General features: G+C 42.5%; 1 protein-coding gene across 20 annotated transcripts in view; it reads left to right on the top strand.

Annotated features, from left to right (window-relative positions):
* The window catches only part of MEGF11 (multiple EGF like domains 11), a 271,786-nt gene that overhangs the window by 88,886 nt on the left and 160,516 nt on the right, over window positions 1–22,384 (top strand). For all 20 annotated transcript variants that reach the window (XM_053988365.1, XM_053988361.1, XM_053988362.1 and 17 more), the window contains one exon: window positions 13,320–13,412. In XM_053988365.1, the coding sequence (XP_053844340.1) occupies window positions 13,320–13,412 (93 nt within the window). The remainder of the gene's footprint in view (window positions 1–13,319; window positions 13,413–22,384) is intronic.

The following is a 22,384-nucleotide window of genomic DNA, read 5'->3' as shown; positions in this document are numbered from 1 at the left end:
CTCGGTGCTGTGCCAGCACAGTTCAGCAGTAGCTGAAATGTCAGCATGGTCAGCTTTGGTTTGGTCACCAAGCTGAGAGGAGTTAACCCCATCCCAGCCAGCCCAGTAGAGCCAGCCATGCTGCAGTTAATAAAACACTTATCAATATGATCCTCAAGAAATCTCCTTATGGTTTTTCTTTGTCTTTCCACCTCTTGGTTTCAGTAGTGGCAGGGGAGCACTTTGGAAGCTGGAGTGAACCACTCTTTTCAAGTGGTTTTGTCTCTGTTCAGAGCATTGGGAAAGGACAAGCTGGTGCTGGCAGTTGTCTGGGCTGGCTGAGGCATTGTGGGCCTTGCTCCTGCCTCCTTCTGCTCTCACAGCCTTTTATAGCAGCAGCCATGGATGCCCTAAATATGGCAACCTGGCCAAGCAGGAGGAGGCATTTGGCTACCTGGGTGCACTTACTTACAGCTCAGCTACTCAGCTACTCCCCATCTCCTCCAGCACAGCAATGTGGAAGCATTTGGCAGATGGAATTTGGCCCAGAGTATACAGTGCTTTCAGCATCTTCCTGTGCATAATGTGCATTTCTTTTATGTGAACTTCTGGAACGCCTGTCTGTAATTATTCCATCCTTTTAGCAGTGCCTCTGAACAATACCAGTGGCATTCACACAGGGAATACCACGTGAGCCTGACATAAGAAATACCATTCCAGGCACATGGTGTGATCCTATGCAGGGCCAGGAGCTGGAATTCAATGATCCTTGTAGTCCTTTTCAGTTCTGAGCTTCTGTGATTCTATGATTCTATTAGTCTACTTTTGTTTATTGATGTTGGTTTCTCAAAAGCTGGGTAATTCCTGGGAATGAGTTTGCTGGGTGGGAATTTAAAGAAGTCATTCCCTTTGTTCCCAATTAACTCTGGGTTTTGTGGCACATATTCCACATCTCATAGTAGGATAAAGATATATTATTCCATGGATTTTCTGCAACTGCATCCATTTCTGATGGAGACTGTAAAAAAAAGGCAGTTACGCTGGAGCTTGATGCAAACGGACAGTGTTCTGTTATGGAAAAAGTCTGGAAAATTTGTAGAATGCAATCACTTATGTTAAAATATAAAATACTTACAACTCTGAAGCATAAATCATTTAGACCAAAATATAAAAATACTAAGATGCCAAATTGTGCAGAAAATCACTCTGAAACTTTAGAAAAGAAGTAATTTCTTCCTATTGAACCTACAACTTTGCAGCAGGAGCCTGGATATCAAACAGGGTGAGTGCTCCAATTTCCATCACCTTGGGTGAGAATTGTGGCTGTGCACCATTTCTGAGCGGTGTTGACATGGCACAGTAATAAATGATCTGCAGAGTGAGTTCATGGAATCTTGGAATGCTATGGGTTGGAAGGGACCTTAAATCCCATTCCATTCCACCCCTGCCATGGGCAGGGACAGCTTCCACTGTCCCAGGCTGTTCCAAGCCCTGTCCAACCTGGCCTGGGACACTGCCAGGGATCCAGGGGCAGCCACAGCTGCTCTGGGCACCTGTGCCAGGGCCTCCCACCCTCCCAGGGAACAATTCCTTCCCAATATCCCATCCATCCCTGCCCTCTGGCACTTGAAGTTGCTGATAGTGAAGGGAAATTCTGCATGGGACAAGGGAAACAGAAGAGTGTGGGAGGGCACAATGGGTAATAGGAGTGAACTAAAGGTGCCCAGAGGGCACACTATGGAAATTTTATATTTGCAATAGAGTCAGTTGGCAAATCAGCTTTCATTTCTGGTTCCCTAATTGTTCTAAGGGAAAGAAGATGATGTCGGCTGGAAAAGCATCTGTTAACACTCAGTACTTAGTACAGGATTAATCAGATGTCAAAAAGCTAATCAGGGACAGAGCTCTTCTAAGCAGCCATGGAGCTGTCCTTTAGAACCTGATGTGCTTGGAACTGCCTTTACAGACATTCTCTTTTCTGCTCTGTTTCAGGATTACAGCATTCCCCTTCACATTGTGTGGTGCTGCACTTTCCATTTTCATAGAGGGGTTTTAAGGCTCCCAAGGGAGATTTTTCATGCAACTTCAGTCCACTGCAGATTTGATCACAAAACATTTCTGAATAGTTTATCTTAAGCTCAGTATTTCTAACATAGGTATTCACTTTTGGAAACGTCACTTTTTCTCATGCTGTAAGTCAAGAGGAACTATTTAATCACTCTATCTAACCCCAAACATGTCTTTCTTTTTATCAAGATTTTTCCTTTCTGAATGCTATTATTTACTTTTATTACTGTGATGTCCAGAAATCCCCGTGCAAAACTAGAAGATGGCCTTGCTTCACAAAGTTTACACTGTAAAGATGTAAATTGAGTCAAATAAATATTTTTTTCTGATTAAAAATAAAATAATGTGTATGAAACACATTCTAAAGAGTGAAGAAATTGAACCTTTTCAGGTACAGCAGTGCTGTGCACAAGAGCTCTGCTGAAGCAGCTCTCTGGTGCAGACCTTGGATCTGATGTCACCACACCTGCGCTCATGGGTGTCATGCTTTGACAAATGTCCAGCTTAAATAGAATTCATTTTAAAAGCATTACTAAAAACATCTAAAATTATAGTTTTATCAAATACTGCCAATGCTGTGCCATTTTTACCTTATTCTAAACAGTAGCCGTCTTCAGTAGTTTCTGATAATGTAGGGAAAAGCTTTTGTTTCCAGCTCCCATCTTCTATCTCCAGGCCACAGGTGAATCCCAGGAACTGGAAAGTGCATTTTACTGTGTGTCATTAATATAAAGTTTCTCTGGACATTCAACATCCAGAAACTGGGCTTGATTCTAAATCAGCTGAACTTCTGCAATCTGGAGTTGGTGACAGGAAGTTTAAATGAGTGGCTTGAGATGAGAATCAGCCCCCATCATTAGAAAAAAAGTTTCCTGTGTTGTCTTTTTTGTAGGTCTTTTCAGAAAGCTGCTGTGAAACACACTGCTGTGATTCCTTTTGAAATGAGAGAAGAGTGAAAGGAGTCTGCATTTAAATATTCCATCCCCAGGAACATTAGTGTAGCTTATACACGAGCATGATCTTCAAACAGAGCACAGTCTGTCCTTGATTTCAGCAGGGTCACCTTCACTTGCATTGTGGGCCTTGGTTTGAAATGAAATCTGAAATAAGTTGGCCCTCTGGGGCCTGTGCCTGGCCTCAAGGACAAGTTTGCCTTTAGAAATTTGTCCACATTCATCCTGTTTTGGTGAGAAACAAAGAAAGGATTGTTGTTAGATGGACTTGATAAATTTTGGAATAAGAATGAAGAAAGATTTTGTTTGAAACATCGGTAGTTTATTCAATTTGCTACAGGACTGAAAGTTTTCTAGGAACATCTGTGTAATTTGGTTTTATTAAGTGTTGCATTGCCTAGCAAAGGCAGCCAGAAGTGTCATGCAGTCCAGATGTCTTCATCGATCTACTTTTGATCTTTTAGGAACAACATTTTTGATGCCTCAATCCTCACTCTAACACACAGCACACACTCTGTACCTATGAAAATCAATCAACAGTGGAGCTGTGTCATTTGCTGTCAGAAAATAGAATTTTCTTGGCATGAGACCCACAATTCAGGGCAAGTCAGTAATCAGAGAACTACGGACATGTAGCAAGGCTACCAGATTTAAAAATAAATATATCACAGGCTGATGGAATTTGTACACAAAGAAATTCACTCAATGCCCTGAGTGGGTAACCTATAGCAATATATGCAAGTGCTGTGATTTTGAGGTGATTTCCAGATATAAATGCTTCCAATTATAAATGTGTGAGGGTTTTTTCCGACAATGGCTCATTTTCTTTGACATTTCCCCATGTGTTTCCTGTCTCACTGTTTGATTAAGCAGCTCCTCAGCCAGTGTTGGAACCTGTAAATTCCTGGTCTCTTGGATTGCTACAGTCACAGGAGGAAAGAAGGGGTGGCTGTGGCAGGAAGCAAAGCAGTGGTACTGTACTGGTGGAATTTCTGTGGTGAGGCTGGAAATATTCCCAGCAGTTGAGTTTCACCCAGTTCTGCCACACCTCTCACCTGTCCATCTGTCATTTACTTCTCACCTTCCTCGCCTCAGGGCACTGCGAGTTCCTCCAGTCTTTCTATGATTGAAATATTTGTGATTTACCACTTTTACCTAATTTGCAGCTCTGTACTTCACACCTGGCAGCTCATTTTCCATTCCAGCACAACTCCCAGGAGATCTGAGTGCAGGTAAAGTTACCCAGGAGTGGAGAAGGGGCATTCCTGCCTCTGTGCTGGGTCTGGTTTGGTGCCACCTGCCCTCACAGGTGGTTTGATAGGCCAGGTTAGGCTTTCTCTTCTGGTAGGTTTGGCTGCTGTTCCAGAGATTGGCAGGAAAGCTGGAAGGACCAGGGATCTTAGGTACAAGCTTCTTCTCTATTCCCAACCTGTCAAGAATTTAATTTCCTCAGGCATCAACAAATAAATCCCCTGAAGTTAAGAATGGAATAACTGGGGAAAACTTTCACTGGTTTTGGTACTTCTGTCCTCAAAAAATCTGAAGCTTCCTGCAGGCAAAGCCTATTTGCCTGCATTTGGTTTTACTGGAGTGAGGTCTCCTAGGCTGTGTACAGAGAGAATGAAGGACCATGCCAAGAGTAAATGTTAATATTTCTGCATTGCTTAGAAAAAGAAAGTGCTGCTCTTTCTGAAGGTGCCACACAGAGCACGATTTGCAGACAAATTAAGTTTGTTGGTTGGATGAATCAAGTTGCAGTGGAAAATTAACAAGTGAAAATGTATTTCCTACAAATTGCCGGGAAGAGTTGGTCAATTTACCAAAATGGAAGGAGTAGACAGAGGGCAGAGGAGGGAAAAAGCTTTCCAGGGTCACAGATTCTGCTCTGCTGATTCAGGATCTCCCTTAACCTCATTAACAGTTTGAACTAGTGCTAATGATTGTTTTGAACCCTGAGTGAGGCAATGGGAAATCATTTACCAGAAAATGTTAAATGCTGAAATTGTCCCACAGAATAATATTGTATTAGAACATTGATCAGCAGAATTGATCTGTGTAACTCTTTCCTCTCAACATGGCAGAATGCAATGATTATTTCTACTTGAAGCAATGACAGAAAATGCATAAAATTGGTTGCAGGCCTCAAAGGATCAACAATCATCAATATTTAGCTGATCCGTGATGAGTTCTCTCTGGGCTCCAATTCACTTTCTGTGAAGGCAATGAGAAAGACTGAGCCTCAAAACTGTGTCTTGGTTTGAAAGACCAGTGTCTGCCAAGCAAGGCGGGAACCTCCTTGGAACAGAGAACATGACCCCTTATTATAACTTTGAAATTACAGGGCTCTCAGGCAAAGATATGGGAAAAGGAATAGCAGTTCTTTACTAGAGTGTGTAACAAGGCAAACAAACAAAACAAACAGCAAAGAGAACACAACCCCAGCCCAGCCTCGCTCAGCCGCAGGCGCTTCCGTGGGTGCAGTTCCAGTCACAGCCGCCGGGGGCGCTGCTGGCTCCCGGCCGGGCAGGGCGGGCGCGGTGGTTCCGCCGGGCCTGCAGGGGGCGCTGTGGCGCGGGCTCGGCCGCGCTTCCCCCTCACGCGGTGATGGCGGGAGAGACGGACGGTGAAACGGGCTGCAGCAGCAACCTCGGAGCCGCGCTGGGAGGGCAGGGATGAGCAGGCCCCAGAGGAGCAAAGGAAATGTATCAGAAACTCTGCAGCTGTAGCAGGTACTGCAGGGTGTCCGGCAGGCAGTGTAAAACCCAGAAAACCCGGAGCAATGGTGGGGCTGGGCAGCGGCAGCCCAGCTCCTGAACAAGGCTGGGAGAAGCTCCTCTGGAGGCCGAAAGTAGTTTCCCCTGAGGCACCCAACATGGTGAGGGTCCTTTTTTTTCAGTGAGGTAGGGTTTTATAAAGTTTCTAGTGCAACAGCTGCTCCCACAAGCAGAGCTTCACTCACTGTAGGAGCAGACAGCAGGAGACAGAGCCTCACAGTGGTGGTGAATTCTCCCCACAATGACCACAGCCTGTCTCCCCACCGATCTGACAGAAAATAAAATCCCCCAGGTAAGAGAGTAGCCGGCTGCACCTTTCTCCCACCTTGGCCATTTCTTTAGTCTCTCTTAAATATTGGTTGTTATTGTCTCTTAGCAACAGATGGGACAAAATTCTATGAGAGAAAGAAACAAAAGGAAAAATCCTACCCCCCAACAAAGTTGTAAGGGATTTGGGAGTGTGACTCATCTCAGAGGGTCAGGATTTCACCAGAAGGAGGAATTTCTCTCTTTGCCCCAAGGTCCAGCCCAGGCTCTGGTGTGTCCTGATTCCTGTGGAGCCCTGGGGCTGAGCAGGAGTCCCTGTGTGGATGTGTCTGACCTTGGTCCAAGGTGTGAGTTAGTCAGGAGCTGTTTGGATCAGACGTTGTCTTTCTTGCAGGATTTGCCTCCTTCCTACACTGAACCCCCTCCTGCCTTTGCACCCATTCCGTTGGCTGGAGCTGAGCTGTGACTTAATCTCCAGACTATGGAATCAGTGCTGCTCTTACCCAGCCCTGTAACCTGTCCACTTTGCAGGGCAGATGCACTTGAGTGCTTAGAGTCCCTCAGTGCCTTTCCACCATCCCTTTTTTGTGCCTTCAACTCCTGCACTTTTTATTAACAGGGCCAAAGGTACATCAGAGTTCAGCTTCCTGACCCCAGTCGTGCTCTCTGACATTTGCTGCTATGAGGAGGCTGCTCTGCAGCTCTCGCTCAGACAGCACTAAATGGTGAGTGTTGTCTCCCATTTCCTCTCTCCACCAGAGCAGATGAAACCAATGGGGCATTGAAATGCCACAAAGACTCTGTTAAATGTGTGATTCCCCTGACCTCTCCTTTTGCAGGCTCTAAACTTCTCTGTCACTGTCACTGTTTTATGGTCAGTGATGCGATACCATTCCTGTCTCAGGGATGTGCTGCTCCAGCTCAGCTGTTCCTTAGAACCAACCAGACTGGGATTCCAAACTGTGCTCCACCAGTCTCAGAGCATACAAGTGACAGTCTCTTCCCTACCCTGCCCTTCCCCTGGCACAGTTTACTTCCCTATTCACTCCCTAGAGTAAGGCCTAAAGCACATTGCAGCATGGACTGAAGGAGGTTCTCATCAGTGGCAGCTCTTCAAGTGATAGTAAACTGTGAGCATTCCTACAGAAGGGCCCTTGGAGTTTGAAACATTGAAACCTGGATGGAATTATTCCAGGACCCCTAAACTAGTCCATGTCACAAGTCTGGGACACCCAAGAATGTGGAAGGCTCTGTGTTCACCTCTATAGTGATCAGAATCCCAGGTTGTTATCTACTTGCTGATAGAAAGGGTAAGAAACTACCTTGGAGTTTATGCTAATTAACAAATTTTCATGTCCCAGCAAATGGATACAGGGATTTACTGATCTACTGTCAGTGATGACACTGATACATGTCAGATTCTGCTCTTGGGAAAAGACAAAACCCTCAAAATGGATCTCCACAGTTCTTTTATTTCAGACATTCACAAGTCATGTCTGGCCTAATCCCTGAGCTTTGGCCGGGTGTCAAGACTGAGGATAACACAACCCGGAACAGATCAATACCTCACTGAGGCAATGGTCAGAGAACCCCATGTCCATGACAACAAAAAGACCATTGATTCTGTTCTGATTGCATTGATGCAGTGTCTAATTCCAAACCTGCAAAAGAAGTGCCTGAATTGCACCTACAGGAAAAGGAGCTGATCTTGTGACCCACTGATGTTATCTGCTCTGCATGTCTCATCTTTCCTTTGCTCACATTGATCTCTTTGGGTTTGTGTTTTTCACTGGTACTTTCATGGGAAGATGAAAAAGAAGGGTTGCCATGCACTGAAACAATGAATTCCTCAAAGCCTGCTCAGGCTTTGAGATCTCTTCATCTTTGGAAGCTGTTACACCTTGCATGAAAGTGCTTTCCAAGGTGATAATTTAATGGATGTATTCTGAGTGATGACCACAGAAACAGACATTAAGCAATGCAAAGAGCTATTATCCCACTTCATTGAAGCAATTATCCAGAAAACCATCAAATCATCTTGATTCCTGATGGAAAGTCAGTGATTTAGGGAGGAAATTATCCATTCCACAAATAAGCAATAATCTAAGAACGAGGAAAAACCTACCTGGATGCATTAGCTGTAGTCATCTTTCTTGTGCTATCCAACCTCCCTTTCCTGAGCACAGGCAAAGACAATCCAGCCAAAAGCTGACTACAGGCTTATCTAATGAAGCTGATACTGTAGACTCAGCACAAGCTGGACCCAGGCCAGCACATTAAGATGGAAGCACCAGAGAGGCCCTGAGTGAACAGATTCCTAATGGATAAGGAGCAAGAATCTTTTTCATTTTTTTTCATCTACTTTGACCTCTCTGCATTATCTGAAACCACTGGCCATAGGATAACAGCTATTTCACCTAACAAAATCACTCTTTACCCTAAAAGTGGCACGAGGGAATGGAGGAATGGGCTAAAATGGCCCAAATTATTTTAGGGACACATATTAAATATTGAAGGAAAACATCACTTTTTCCATTACATTTCTGCTTTGTTTAGTCCAAAAACTATCAAGCATGAGGCAAACTGGTTAAATAATCTGAAGTTAAAATACCAGCAACATAAAAGAAAAAATGCAGGCTTACCATTGTTTCACAGAAAATAAATGAAATTGGTCATAGTTTGGGCAAGATCAGTGTATAGTGAAGAAAACCTGGCAGAGGTAAGACAGAGAAAAAAGAAGATATTTTGAGTCAATGACCTTGGGCCATGTGTGCAGTCCAAATAAACCAGTTCATTCTGTGCAGTTCCAGGCGAGTGCCTGGATTTTTCATTGTGTCTCATAGCAGCATCCATATCTCCATTTAGCAATGTTTTCCATTATCATAATGTATCTACAGTTATTTATGCTTTCTGTCACCTCCTGGCTGCTCTATGATCCTGGGCAGGAATCCCACAGAGCCCAGGAAACTCCAGCGTGTACGGAATGCTCCGGCACGGCTCTCCTGCAGCACGCGCTGCTGTGAGCGAGCACAGCTCACAGAGCCTCATTTCTGTTCTGCTCTGGGTCCTTCACACTTTGTAATTACCCTGCTCTTTGTTTTGGAGGGATTTTGCTTGTCTGGCATGGCAAAGTGGGACAATGGCAGATGGAAGTTGCTGGGTCGGTAGCTGTGAACTCCCACAGGTTCTAAGGACTACCACAAATGTTACCACACTATAGTGCAAGCACAAATTAGTTTGTTTGTGACTCTTTCTTTTGTGAAATAAATATACAGGTTATATTTTTGGACAACAAAAATTTTTCAAGTTAATCACTCCAGATTTGTTCCCCTAGGATGAAACTCTTCCCTAAATGCGCTTCAACCACTGGGAAAGAGGCTGATTGTGGAGCTCAGTGGGTGCCAGCAGTCAGTGGGGTGGATGATGTGATGAGCAGGGTTTCACAGTGGGTGTAACAACAAAGTTAAACCCTATAACATCATAATTTGGGTCCATACAGAGGAATGCAGCATCAAGGAAGACAGAACAACTCTCCATCCCTGCTTTTGTCTGGGATGAACTCCCTGTGGTTCCCCTTAGCTGAAGGAACTCTGCAGTGGAAATATTCTGCAGTCTGCTCCACTGAGCTCTTCTCCTCATTGCAATATTCTGGGCACTTCACACCTTCGTGGAGAGGAGACACAGACAAACCATTTATCATATCTGAATTCAAATTCTGGGCAACAATTAAAGAATAAACACTAGTGTTAGAGGAATCCATTTCTCTAACATCCATTCCTCAGTGCAGCCGTTTCAGGTGTGAAAAGAGTTTAATCTTTAGGTCTATTTCCCTGAGGATTGACCTTATATGTTAAAAAAAGCCCAGTCTGTAATTATAAAGTAAGTGATAAGCATCAAATGGATTGTTACAGACCCCTTTTGTTGCCTTTATTGCATGATAAGAAGCAGTTGCTGTGTAACCTTGAATGTGGGCAAATAACTCATGCTAAACACATTGCGACAAAGATGGCATTTTGGCAGGGCTTTGATGTAGGTCATTTTATTACCAGGCTGAATCAAACTACAAACTGATGTCAAACTCATGCCAAGAATGCTAATAACACACTGATCAATGAGGTGCTGGATTGCTCAAGTGAAGTGGTCGAGGGAAAATGCAGACATTAAAAGTCTGGAATTCCAAAGGTTGAAGTGCTTGGGCTATTATACTGGGAGGAATTATATTCCTTGCATTAGGACAAGTTTTCTTTACTCCAGGGGCCTTTAGATGAGTGTTGAACAGGACAGTGTCAGAAAGTATATACTTATCTTTATTTTTCTTGACCTTTATGTGCAAGTAATTTTTATAGTTCCATTAACTAGTCGGATCATTTGCAAACCACTGTACAAAGTGTATTATGAAGAATGCCTTGGGGACCATTGTGTCCTATTATGTTGAATGTTAATAGAATGAAAAATTAATTTAAACTCTAAAGACTTGAGCAAGGCAAGACTTCCCTTTTATAGGAGAAATTCAAAATTTTATTTGCTATGGTAAAACTTTAGAGCTGTACCCTAATATGACCTTTATAAGCCTATTTTGAATCAGTCAGTGCAGGAGTCTGATTGTTTGCCACTTTAAATAAAATTACTTCTGTCAAAGCTTCTCTGTTTAAAAAATGGGGTTTTCTGTGACCCCCACATTTGGAATTAGTCACTAGTGAGCTGTGAGCTCACAGCTACTTGTTTAGCAATTAATCAGCCAGATATGAGAGAGCCCACAGTTCCAAGAAGCATCTTCACCTTACTTGAATCTTTAATTGCTCATTAAACATAGTCATCTTCAGCAATGTGGGACTTCAGAACACCTGAAAACAAGGATACAGTTCTTCATAATATATTTTTTTATATTTTTCATGTGACTGAGTTCTGTAGAATGAGGAGTTCTCTCTTGAGTCTTGCTGCTAAGTCTCACATTGCACTCTTCCCATAGGACTGCAGCTAGACAAGTGATCAAGGAAACTTCATTGCTTAATTAGTTACTATTATTTCATATTTATGTTAACATAGTTGAGGTGTGATAAATTTGTGTGGAAATCAACTAAATTTAGAGCAGTAATGTGCAGGAGTTCTGTTATTTGGAAGAATAAAGAACCAGTCCCCCAGCCACAATGTTTGCCTTGAGGTGAGAACGTGGCTGAGTTAAAAGGGTAAAAAATGCTTCACATTTTACATATCAGAGTGATTTATTATTGCAAATGTCCATACAGGCAACAGCAAAACCTCAGTTTTGACTTCCACATCTCTTATGAAACTAGGATGTCACATCAATGAGAAATGTACTCTTAGCCAAATCCGTGCAGGACACAATTCCCAAGGTATCCCTATCCCAGCATATCCTATATATTCTAGCACACTCTAGTTTGAATAAAAACCTATAAATTTGTGACTGTTCCAGATGTGAGCTTCTCCTTGTTCTGGATAACCAGCCATTTTGAAATGATTGTAGGAAAGTGTGTATGTTTTTATTGGACTATCCTATTTACCTAATATCCTGTCCTGAATTTCATCCCACAGCTGTAGAGTAGGATGCTTCACTGTCTCCAGAAAGCCTAACTCGAGTAAAATAAATGCACAAAAGATTAGGACAATTAGTGACTAGAGATTAGCTATGAATATTTCATGGCCACTGCAATACTGTCTAAACACAAGATATGGAATAAGAATAAATTGCATTTTTGACATGCAGCAAACGTAGAAAAGAAATTATTAATTTAGAAAGATCTTGCAGTCGTTTTAACGAGGCAGCGTTCTAATCACTGGTCACGGGGGATCTGCTGGATAAAAAGCAGGAAAGTTTGTCCCCCAGGATTATTCTAAGTTCACCTGCATTTTGATGTTGGATTTAAATATTTTGTGAACAGCTCAGTGGGTTTGGTATGCAATGACCCAACCAGAGAATAGGCAGCAAAATGTTTCTATGAGCTTTGATGGCAACCTGGGTGTGGGTCCAAGGTGTGATCCAGTCTGGGAGTCCAACCAGAACGTTAGGTGTAGCAGGAGTCATTCAAAGTGGCAAGGCAGTGGTGGAGAACTTTTAGAGCAGGAGGGATCTGGGAACCAAAAGGGTTCCAGCTTTCATTCCACCTGCAGATCAGGGAAACTTCCAGAAGGTTTGCTGGCTGATTTCAAAGGAATCGGGTGGTTCAGCTCCATTTTCACTGCAGCAACCCAAAGCTACTTCCCAAATCAGCTTTGCTAGCCTTGGTTTAAACAGGAGAGAATTATCTTTGTCTTGGGATAAGTCTTTTTAGTCCATCTTCAGGAAATTCTTGGTTAAGTAAACTCAATACCCACGTTTCCCATCTGATGTAAAAACACAGGATTTATACCATAGATTATACATGATCTAAATAATGTATTTTTTATATAGGTACATACAGTGACCTCATTGCCACTGCTTCATATTTTTAATAACTCATACATGTTGGTCTAGATGGAAATGACGTGTTCCAGCTTAACCATCCAATTTGAATCTCTGACACAAGGAGTTTCTGGCAGTGTCCTCAGTGGTAAAATGGAAACAAGGTAGTAAGCAACAAAGTTCAGTCTTTAAAGCAGTTACTCAGTGCTCTCCAGATTCTTTAGTATGTGATGGGCACACACTGGAAACTGTCAGACACTGAAACAGCACAGGAAAAGAGAATCCTAAAATCTATGAGCTGCTCCTCAGCCAACCTGTTTGTCTTGGTTTGAACTTGAGGATATTGAACTTCCAATTTTATACCAGTGGCACAGAGAACTATAGTTATGGAAAACTGGCTGACCTTGAAAAGACAAAAATGCACTTACAGCCACTGCATCATGGAGTAAAATTATTTATTTTCCTGGAGCTGTTTTTTAAATGAAATCTATTTTGGATCTTAATATACTTTCAAGACTGAGCTCCATTTTGTCTTATGAGCAGTTGCAATTTGAGTGCGATGTAAGAAGCTGCTGTTGCGTAATAAATGTCAGTTTGGTAAAAACTTTATTACAAAGCAAAACTGCCAACCAAAGGAATTTCTGGTGTGTGAGTTTTTCATTACAGGGCTGAAGTGACAAATGAATTTATTGCTGTCAAGAGATCTATATTTTATTTTGGTCACTTAGCAGTAATTAAATCTTGCGAGTAATTATTTTTTTGTGTGTTTGCTTTGTTTAATATTTTTAAACAAAATATTGCTCTCTAAGGCATTGTTTAGGGTATGTTTAGCAACCACTTAATATGTTTACAATGCTGCGTGTTGTTTCCTCTCAACAGCACTGTGCACAGAGGAGTGTGTGCATGGAAGGTGTGTCTCTCCTGACACGTGTCACTGTGAACCAGGCTGGGGAGGGACTGACTGCTCAAGTGGTGAGTAAAGATACCAAAATATGATAAAAATATGTGTTGCTATTAAAAACCAGGTATTATAAAGCAGTGGCCTTAGAACTTGGATGCTTTGAATGGAAAAATGAGGATTGTCTGCTGGTTATTTTGTAAGAGTTCATATTGGGTTGGAACAAAATGACCTTTAAGGTCCCTTCAACCCCAGTCATTCTGTGGTTCTATGAATATGTGAAAATACCCTTTCCCAGGATAATGACATTGGACTTTTTTGGTTGTGTTTTGCAAAGAAATGTGAAATGAAGTGGAGGATGCTGTTAATGCTTTTGGTCCTGTTATTAGGATACCAGTACAGATAATAGAGCTCTATAAAGAATTTTTTCTCTCTCAAATCTTTAACACAGCACATTCTTCATTAAGTACTCTGTGGAGTGCTGGAGCTGTTTGCAAAGCACTCTTTCCAGATAGAATTCTTGTCCTGTTCAAGCCAGTGGGAGTTTTGCCATTGACTTTTCAGGCAGCTCAGATTCTCTCCTCTGACTTACAATCCATTCCTTAAATCCATACTGCCAAAGTTAGGGAAATGGGAGTTGGGAGTTCTGCACCTTTTGCTGGGGAATTAATCCACACTTGAGGCTTTCAATTCTTTCAGCTGGCAAGGCTGTGTTTGTTAAACTCTCTTAATTGGGAATGGTGAGTTGAAGTGGTTGGTTCATGCTGGAATGGAACAGGCAGCACAAACATCTGAGTGTGACGTAACACAGGCCTGAGACATTATTGACAAAACAGGAATAAGCTTGATAAATGGAGTCAATTTGTGCATCAGGCAAGTAAATAAAGCTGCATGGGTAGAGATGCTGTGAAATGAAACTGAATGGGCGCTTCGTTTTGTGTTGGCTTCCTCCCTTTCTCCCAAATTGATTGGGATCTTAAGGGAAAGAAGGTAACAGAGAAGGGATCTATAGAGGGAGGAGTTAGAAGGGAATGGGAGGTAAATGTGCCTGAAGGTGAACACAACCAGAGGCTGAAGGCAGATTCCTGGATGGGTTCCTGGGGTTTTGTCTGCAGCTCTGCTGAATATCCCCTCAATTCCAGCAGAAAAGGGAATAGGGAGGGGAGCAGGGAGGAAGGACTTTAGTCCAGAGGGGATGTGGATGCACCAGCCCTGGGAGTGCTCAAGCCAGGTTGGGCAGAGCCCTGAGTAACCTGGTGTGGAGGTGGCATCCCTGCCCATGGAAGGGGTTGGGATGAGATGATCAGTGAGGTCTCTCCAACCCAAACCTTTCTGGGATTATATGATTCCATGGATGGAAACAAAGGCCATACTATGGAGTTTGAAACAACATTTTGGGATTACCTGGAATGCAGACAAGGGAAAAACTGGGCATCATGATATATTGAATATCTATCTTTAAAAATATATAAAAAAAATAAAAGTAATACCATCAATTGTGAGATATTGTGCAGATTCTCAGGAACTCATGTAATGTTTTTATTATTCTTAGTACTAGATTTAGTTTATCCTACCGGTGAGTATTTGTACAGTGCATGTGCACTAACAGAAGTTAAAAAAAATAATAATAATAAAAAGACTATGACAAAAAGGACATACAGTTACAGATTACACATTTATACATGTGTGCACTCACAGAGTAAAAAGCACTTCATTCTGTGTAAAAATGGCCAGGAAAGGATAAGATGTCAAAGTACAGAATGGTCTTGTGGACTAAAACTACCCAGTGACTCTTATTAAATTGCTCTAATCTTGCAAGTGGAGATAAAAGAAAAAGAAGGTTTTTCCTATATTGAATATTTAGCTTTTTAAAGTAATTAGGAATATTAAAGCACTGACAATGATTGAGATAGAAACATTATTCATAACTTTTATTTCCGCACTGGGCAGGGATCCAGTATATTTCATTTATGAGGTTTCAGTGGTGGAAAGAGAAGTGTTAGCCAATTCTTAAATTAAATATGCCCTGTTAACTTTTATAAATGATAGCCCAGGATTAGCTTCAAAATTTAAGCTTTCATTTTATTAATATAATTAGTGTGTTTGCTGGCCTGTAGTGGCCATTGTCTTTCATTCCACTTGTTATATGCTGGGTAACACATGTTCCTGTCCCAAGGCCTGATCCCACAGGCTCTGCCCAGTGGAATGCTCCTAGGAGGGAAAGTCAGTTTTACTGCCCCTGAGAGCTGCTCAGCTTTGTGCTTGACACTAGAAATTTGGGTGACTGGACTCTTCATTGCTAGGAGATTTTATTTAAATTCAAAAGTTTAAAGGAACAGATTTCAGCTGAATACAGCACATTGTTGCTCCCAGTATTTCCAAGAAAGGGGGAATCTGGAAGCTTTGCCTAACTGAGGTTAGTCGCCTTTTTCTGATACATGATCCATGTGTTAAATCATATTTTACTGTTAACCAGTTATAATGTGGAAAACATTACCACTTCTACTGGAATAATGTGTCACCTGTACCTACTTTCTTTCTGTTCCTTCATGACTGTTGGGTAACCAGTGAAGGTCAGCAGAGCCAAAGGCTGTTTGGGATGTTCCTGCACGGGGTGCTTGGGACAAACCAAGGCTGGTGGTCAGTGGTGCCATCCCAAACCTGTGGAGCTCAAGAACTTCCCAATTCCTCATTCCTCAAGAAATTCCCAACTTCCACATTCCTCAGGATCAGGGATTTGATGCAGTCACAGGCATATTGCTTTTCATGTTGGCTGTTGGAAGCGCTTTCACTGGGAGAGGGATTGCCAGCCAAAACACTCCCTTTAAATTTAGCAAAGCTCCCAGGAGCTGGAATGGTTTCCTGAATGATCTCTCCTGAAAGCACTGCTGAGAAGGGGAGCCTCCCTGACACTGGGGGTCGTGTGTTGTCATGTACTCAGGGAAGATCTAAGGATGCTCACTCTTCCTGAGATACAATTTCTACACCCTGCACACAGAGCCATTATAACTTTCTAAAAGTTGTTTCTAACTTTCACTTGATTTGATGGGTGAAATTCAACCATTAGCAAAGCTCCAGCACAAGGTCCAAGTGTCACTTCAGAACCAGAAATCAGCTCCAAATATTCTTCTGTTTTGGTGTGCCTATGCCTGCAGAGGGTCTGAATGCTGACACCGAGCCCAAATTTCCCATGGAGAGGCAAAGTTCTGGTGTAAAATGCAGTTCCCGAGTGCTACCATTCTCCCTTGGCTAAAATATTCTCAATTAAATGTTTTGAATAGTTACAGCTACAGCCTGTAGTCATGCAAACAATTTAATCATCCTGCTCAGACTTGGTTTCATGCTTTCCTAGAACCCAGCCTATAAGACAACAGTTACAAAACTTGCTTTTCAGTGCAGCTTTCCAGTGACTGATCATGGTACATGTTAGAGTTCATCTGTTGTCAAGGTTAAAATAACTTCAGATGAATTGCTAAACAATTATAAAAAACCCCAGTGCCATATTCAGCTCTGCATGTCTCTGTACCTGTGTTTTACTGCATGCTGTTGTACATCTGTCCATGCCCACAGGCCTAGCCTTGATTTCATGCTATAAAGCCACAATATATTAAGGCTTGATTACCATAACAATAAAAAGAGAAGTAATGAGGTATTAACTAAAGAAGCTCTTGAACAAAATGTTTTCAGCATTTTAATGATGCTAAAAATTAAAAGGAAAATTCTTTTTAAAGACAACTGCATACCTTTCCCTTCCCTTTTAACTTGTTTTATTGAATCATGCCTGTTTTGTCCATGCAATCTGGACTGTTGGTCTTTTAAATACAAAGCAAGATTGCAAATGCTCTGTGTGAACTTACCTGCTCACCTTTCCAATTATTTCAAAGCAATTAGCTTCAAACAGTATGATATACTGGCTTGAAGTTCTGGTGGGGATATAATTGCCTGTTGGTGGTTATCTGGCCTCTTCTGGGTCTTGCTCACAGCCATCTGTATTTACAGGCCCTTAGGCCACCATCCAGCAAAGAAATTAAGCTTATCCTTACACAACTAGGACTTTTCATCTGCTTTAAGTATTTAGGTGGTTCTTAAGTTAGTTTTGAAGAAACTGCTAAAAAAACTTCAGTGAAATCTATACAAAGCTCTAATTGAAATCATCAGGCCTGTGAGGATTAAAGTGGTCTTTCTTTCAAGATGTTAATCAGGTAGTTTTATTGAAGACCATTTTGACTCTCATGAGCATTATTTGTTGTGAGGAAGGTCACAGGAATCTTTCCAGTTAATAGGGCATTCTCAGAAAAGGGGCAACAAGTAGAAAAAAGAAAGTTCAAGGCAAGAACCCCGAATTAAAAGCAAAAATCTTCCAAAATTGTGTGTGCCAGGTTGAGAAATTTCCAAGTGAACAAACACAGAGGTTGTATTGAAAAAATAAAGCGGTTTTCAAAGTGTTTGATTTGTTATTAGTTTTGAGAGAAAACACAGTACTTTCCCAAAGTGCAATTAAAGAGATGTTGGCATAATAATGCCAAACCATTTTTCTTGCTGTGTCACCTGGGGGAGAGAGATTATAGTGCTGCTGTCTGGCAGAGCCTGATCCATAAGGTATACATATGGATAACATAGTTTTCCTTGGAAAGGATGTTTTGTACAAGCTGTCATTAGGAACAAGAACCTATTTCATCTTTATCTCTTTGTCAAAAATAGCCAAGGTCATAACAACAGGCAGTTGTAACATCACAGCAAGATCACTTTTAAGGGTATAGCCCTGGAGCAGCTGGAGTGCCTCAGTCCTGAGACTCGTGATGAATGGGAACAGCAGATTCTGTGCTAAATCTGAACGGGGTTGTTTGACAAGCCATGGAAAGCAACAGCAGAACTCTAGGAGAAAAATGAAGTGTTTTAAAGTGAGGCTGTGGTGGTTTTCAGGCTTGATTTTGGCATTCATATTCTCCAACTGCTTTGAACTATTTCTGAAGAGGAAATGAAGTTCAAAGGAAAAATCCCTGGCTCATGAATTCAGACTCAAACAAAATTCATGTGGAAGGCTGATCTGCCAGAATCATTGGCTGATTTTGCATCCTCAGATTTTTAGGACAGGATTGACCAGGAAACCACCAGAGTCTACCAAAGAGGTGCAAAGGTGCAAGACCACAGCTCTTCGAAGCTGTTAGTGGGCTACTGCTTAGATCCAGAGCCTGTCCCTGAGGGACACCTGTCCATGGCTCATCTGGGATTTGTCACTGTGGGGTGTGTACCTCAGTGACTGCTGTATCCAAGTGCCAGATGAGGTCACAGAACCAGGTACAATGTCCCTGTTTCCACCACAGCCCAAGTGCTTCATTTGCCATTCCAGCTGCTGGGTTTAGAGGCAGTTTCTAAAGATCTGTTTGAAGTTGTTAAACTGCAATTGCGATCCAGTCTTAATTATTGCTTTAGCTGAAACAGGATTTCATATCCATAGCATGTGGACTTCAAAGTTTTAACACACTTTTCATTTAAGCCAAGCTCAAATTACAGCTTAATTTTGATGTGATTTGCAGATTCAGTGACAACTGCATCATGCAAAGAGATGCAAATGTACAAAATCAAACTCTGGTGAGGCTCATAGAAGGATCTTTCCATAGCAATTACAGAGTGGAATTGATTTCTGTCTCTCAGTTCTAACAATTTGCTCTTCCTTAAACTTAAAAAACACCCATCTCCCTTCAATCACTGCTGAACTGGTGTAATCAGGTAAACAGCTTGTGTTTAATTTTTGCCTCTGCTGGATGTTGGGCCCACGCACCAGGGCTCAGGCCCTGGGTTTCATGTGTTCCCAGGCTCTGTGGCAGCAGCTCTTCCTGGGCCCAGCCCACGCAGGACAGCCTGTGACAGGGAATGAGATGTAAACACAAGCTGCTGTGCAGTGCCATTGGTGGCACAGCAGCATGTCCTGCATGTATTTTTGCACAGATCATTTGGCTGCATTAAAGCGGGATGATCCGTCACTTTTCATTTGGTGGGAATATTTTGTCTCTTGCTGAAGCTGTTGATATCTGCCCAGTCGTTTGTGGCAGTTTCTCCTCACTTTGTGAGGGATGTGTATCCTGTACCCTCTCAGCTTCCATGAATTAACCACTTGGGAGGTGCTGCAAGCTTATGGAAAGCTACTGGAGTCATATGAGCCTGGGCTTCTCCCACAGTAACAGGGCTGGGCAAAGGGCAAGGGTTGATTCTGGAAAAGGAAAAGTAGATCCAAGATTTACTCTGGAAAGGAACTGCTTTCTGTACTTCTGTGTGATTCATTGGTGATGAATAGATCAGCTGCCAGTTGTTCTAAGTCTTGTACTAAAATGAGTGAAAAATAGAAATTCAGCACCCTGTGTCCTTTTACTTTTCACCTTCATCTTCCCTGTCAGAGTCTGGGAGAGTTCTTCCTTCCCTAAATCAGCTGGTTGTGTCTAAAGCCAAGGTAGTGACAGATCATTTCCCCAGCACTCCCAGCCCTCCTCTGAGACTCCCTCTTTTGGATGATTTGAAGAGTCAATTGAGCTGACCTGACTCAGTCTGTTCCAGTCCCTGGAGTTCTGTCTTCCAGCTTGTGCCTTGCTCTCAAGGCTTGATCCAGCCTTGTACTTCATACATATAAATAGTCCTTTTAAAGTCAATAAGGTACAATCTTAACTTCTTTAAGTTAGATAAATGCTTAAGCCATTACCTGAATGGGAACTCGTGAGATGAGGTGGAAATCACGTTGGTGAGGATTGGTGAGGGGCCAATAGTTACTGAGTGTCACCCAGGATGAGCAAGGGCATGAACATTGCTTGGGTCTCACAGCTGACAAATGGGAGGTGAGAGGACAGGTAAGACCCAGTGACCACCTGGGCACAGCTATCCTTGAGCAGGATGGAAATTCTGTGTTCCATGGAACTGAACTGCAATTCTTTATGCTGGGTATCTCTGCAAAATCAGTTTGAATTCAACACTGAATTCCTGCTGAAAACTGAAAAGGGGAGCTGTGAGCAAATCTTATTGTTTAAAGCCTTACTGATTACCTGTCAGTAGGGCAGTATGTCAGGGACTGGTGCTTCCAAAAGGGGGTGAGAAAAGGCATTTAGGTTTTGCAGCAGAGAGCTGGGTGTGAGGCTTTGGGAGCAGGCAGGGCTATCTGGGGAAGCTGTGTCCCAGAGCACCTCAGTGTTGCTGAGGTGTTTGTAACAGAGCAACAGTGAAGCCCTCCCAAAGAACAGCCCCTCTGAACCTGGAGCACCACTGAGCTGTGTGGCTGCTCTCTGATCTGGGGAATGGCTTGAAGATTGACTAAAACTTTGAATTTTCAGGGTAACTTTCAGTAAATGAAACCATGGTTACAAGCACTGAATGGGCTAAACGCATTCCCGTGCAGGTTTGTGCGGTTATGCAAGAGGGAATTTGGCTCCCATACATCTTTCCTTGGCTGCCAAACTGGTGAGAGCAGAGCAGACTTCACAGAGAGGCAGCGTATGTGTGACGAGTTGTTAGTTTTATTAATTTGACTGAGGTTTTTCTCACTTTAGACAGGGTAATAGCTATAAAAGAAAGAACCTACTAAAATATCCTCTTTAATGAACTGAATTGCTAATGCTGAATTTCATTGCTGGAGCATCTTACAATAATGTGGCTTTAAATGTGCGCTACACAAATGAACAGACTTTAGATCAATTTAAAAGTACCATTGGTATAATTTTATGGCCTGGTCACTAAGAGCTGCCACTCGGAAAAAAGAGCAAAATTTCCTTTCGCAAAGCATTGTCAAAAATCTCAGCTGTGGACACCCACTCAAAAGTATTCCTGGGATTTTTGCTTGCTAAAAAATACACACAAAAAATTAGTGGTCCTTGGGAAAGCTTCTAAACCACTTTTGCCTGTGTTAGACATGGTGAGGGATTCCAAGGCATGCTTGGAGAGGGCAGAGCTCTGCTCAGAGTCCAATACTAAGGTATCAGAAAATCCCTCAGGAGTTATTTCAGGCACCTGAAGCTTGAGAAGCCTCAGGCCTGTTCTGACTTTTGCTGGGTTATGAATTACTGTCCCCAAAGACAAGTGTTACAACTGGAAAAGACCCTACTGCTCTATCTCATGCTCTTAGGATTTTTTTAAAGCTGCTGTTCTACTATTTCCTGAGCAGCCTCTAAGGATTGAAATCAAAAAGAGAAACCAAAGGTTTCATTCAAAATTAGACTTGAAATATATCTCGGGCTTTCAGCAGGTAAAATTTGCTAGAAAATGGCAGATATTCATCACACACTTAGACACCAGCCTGCCTGTGTGTGGATACCTGAGAGCCAAGGCACAGCCAGGAAATCATTGCAAGAGGCACCAGGGAGTGTGCTCAGGCATGGGAGGCAGGCACATGAACACACAGCTTTCCCTGGTACTGAGGGTTTCTTTGTTTAGGCTTAAATTTCAGGGTCTACATACCAAGATACTAAAATACTTTATTTCAGGAAAGAGCAGCTGGGTGAATTTTAGCTGCTCTTTGGCTGCACTGAGCAGTCCCCATCGTCCATGTCCCCTCCCACTAACCTGGTGTTCAACGTGGGCAGTGTCTGCTCCAAGGGAAAGTGTTACATGCTGAGATTTGTCCTCAGGCTTCACCCTAATTTTGTGTGAACTTAGCTCAGCCTCCATAGGGCGGGAAGTCCTCATTTATCCTTGATTTCAGTGGGAGTTGAGTATATCTGTCGTCTGGATTGACTGGGCCCATGTTGGAGCTGAAAAGGGGTGGCAGTGGTGGGCTGGGAAGAGCTCAGCCACAGTTAATATCTGTGCTAAAGAGGAGGGAGGCTCTAATGTACAGCTGCCCTTGGTGTCTTGGGTGGGCTGCATTTAAAATACAGCCTGGAGGCAGCTTTGCTAACTTTAGAGATGTGTGATGGTTGCATCTGCAGGAGACTACGCAGAAGTGATGAAACACGGCAGTTTAAAGTGAGAGTGATGGCACCGAGCTCCTCCGTCGCCTAATGAGGACGTGGCAGCAGAATGGAGTATTCTGCTACTTACTGGTTTTAAATTCTTTCCATGTCAATAA

The sequence above is a fragment of the Vidua macroura genome, chromosome 12 (assembly GCF_024509145.1).
Source record: "Vidua macroura isolate BioBank_ID:100142 chromosome 12, ASM2450914v1, whole genome shotgun sequence".
NCBI lineage: Eukaryota > Metazoa > Chordata > Aves > Passeriformes > Viduidae > Vidua > Vidua macroura.
This window is presented reverse-complemented; position numbering and strand designations above follow the sequence as displayed.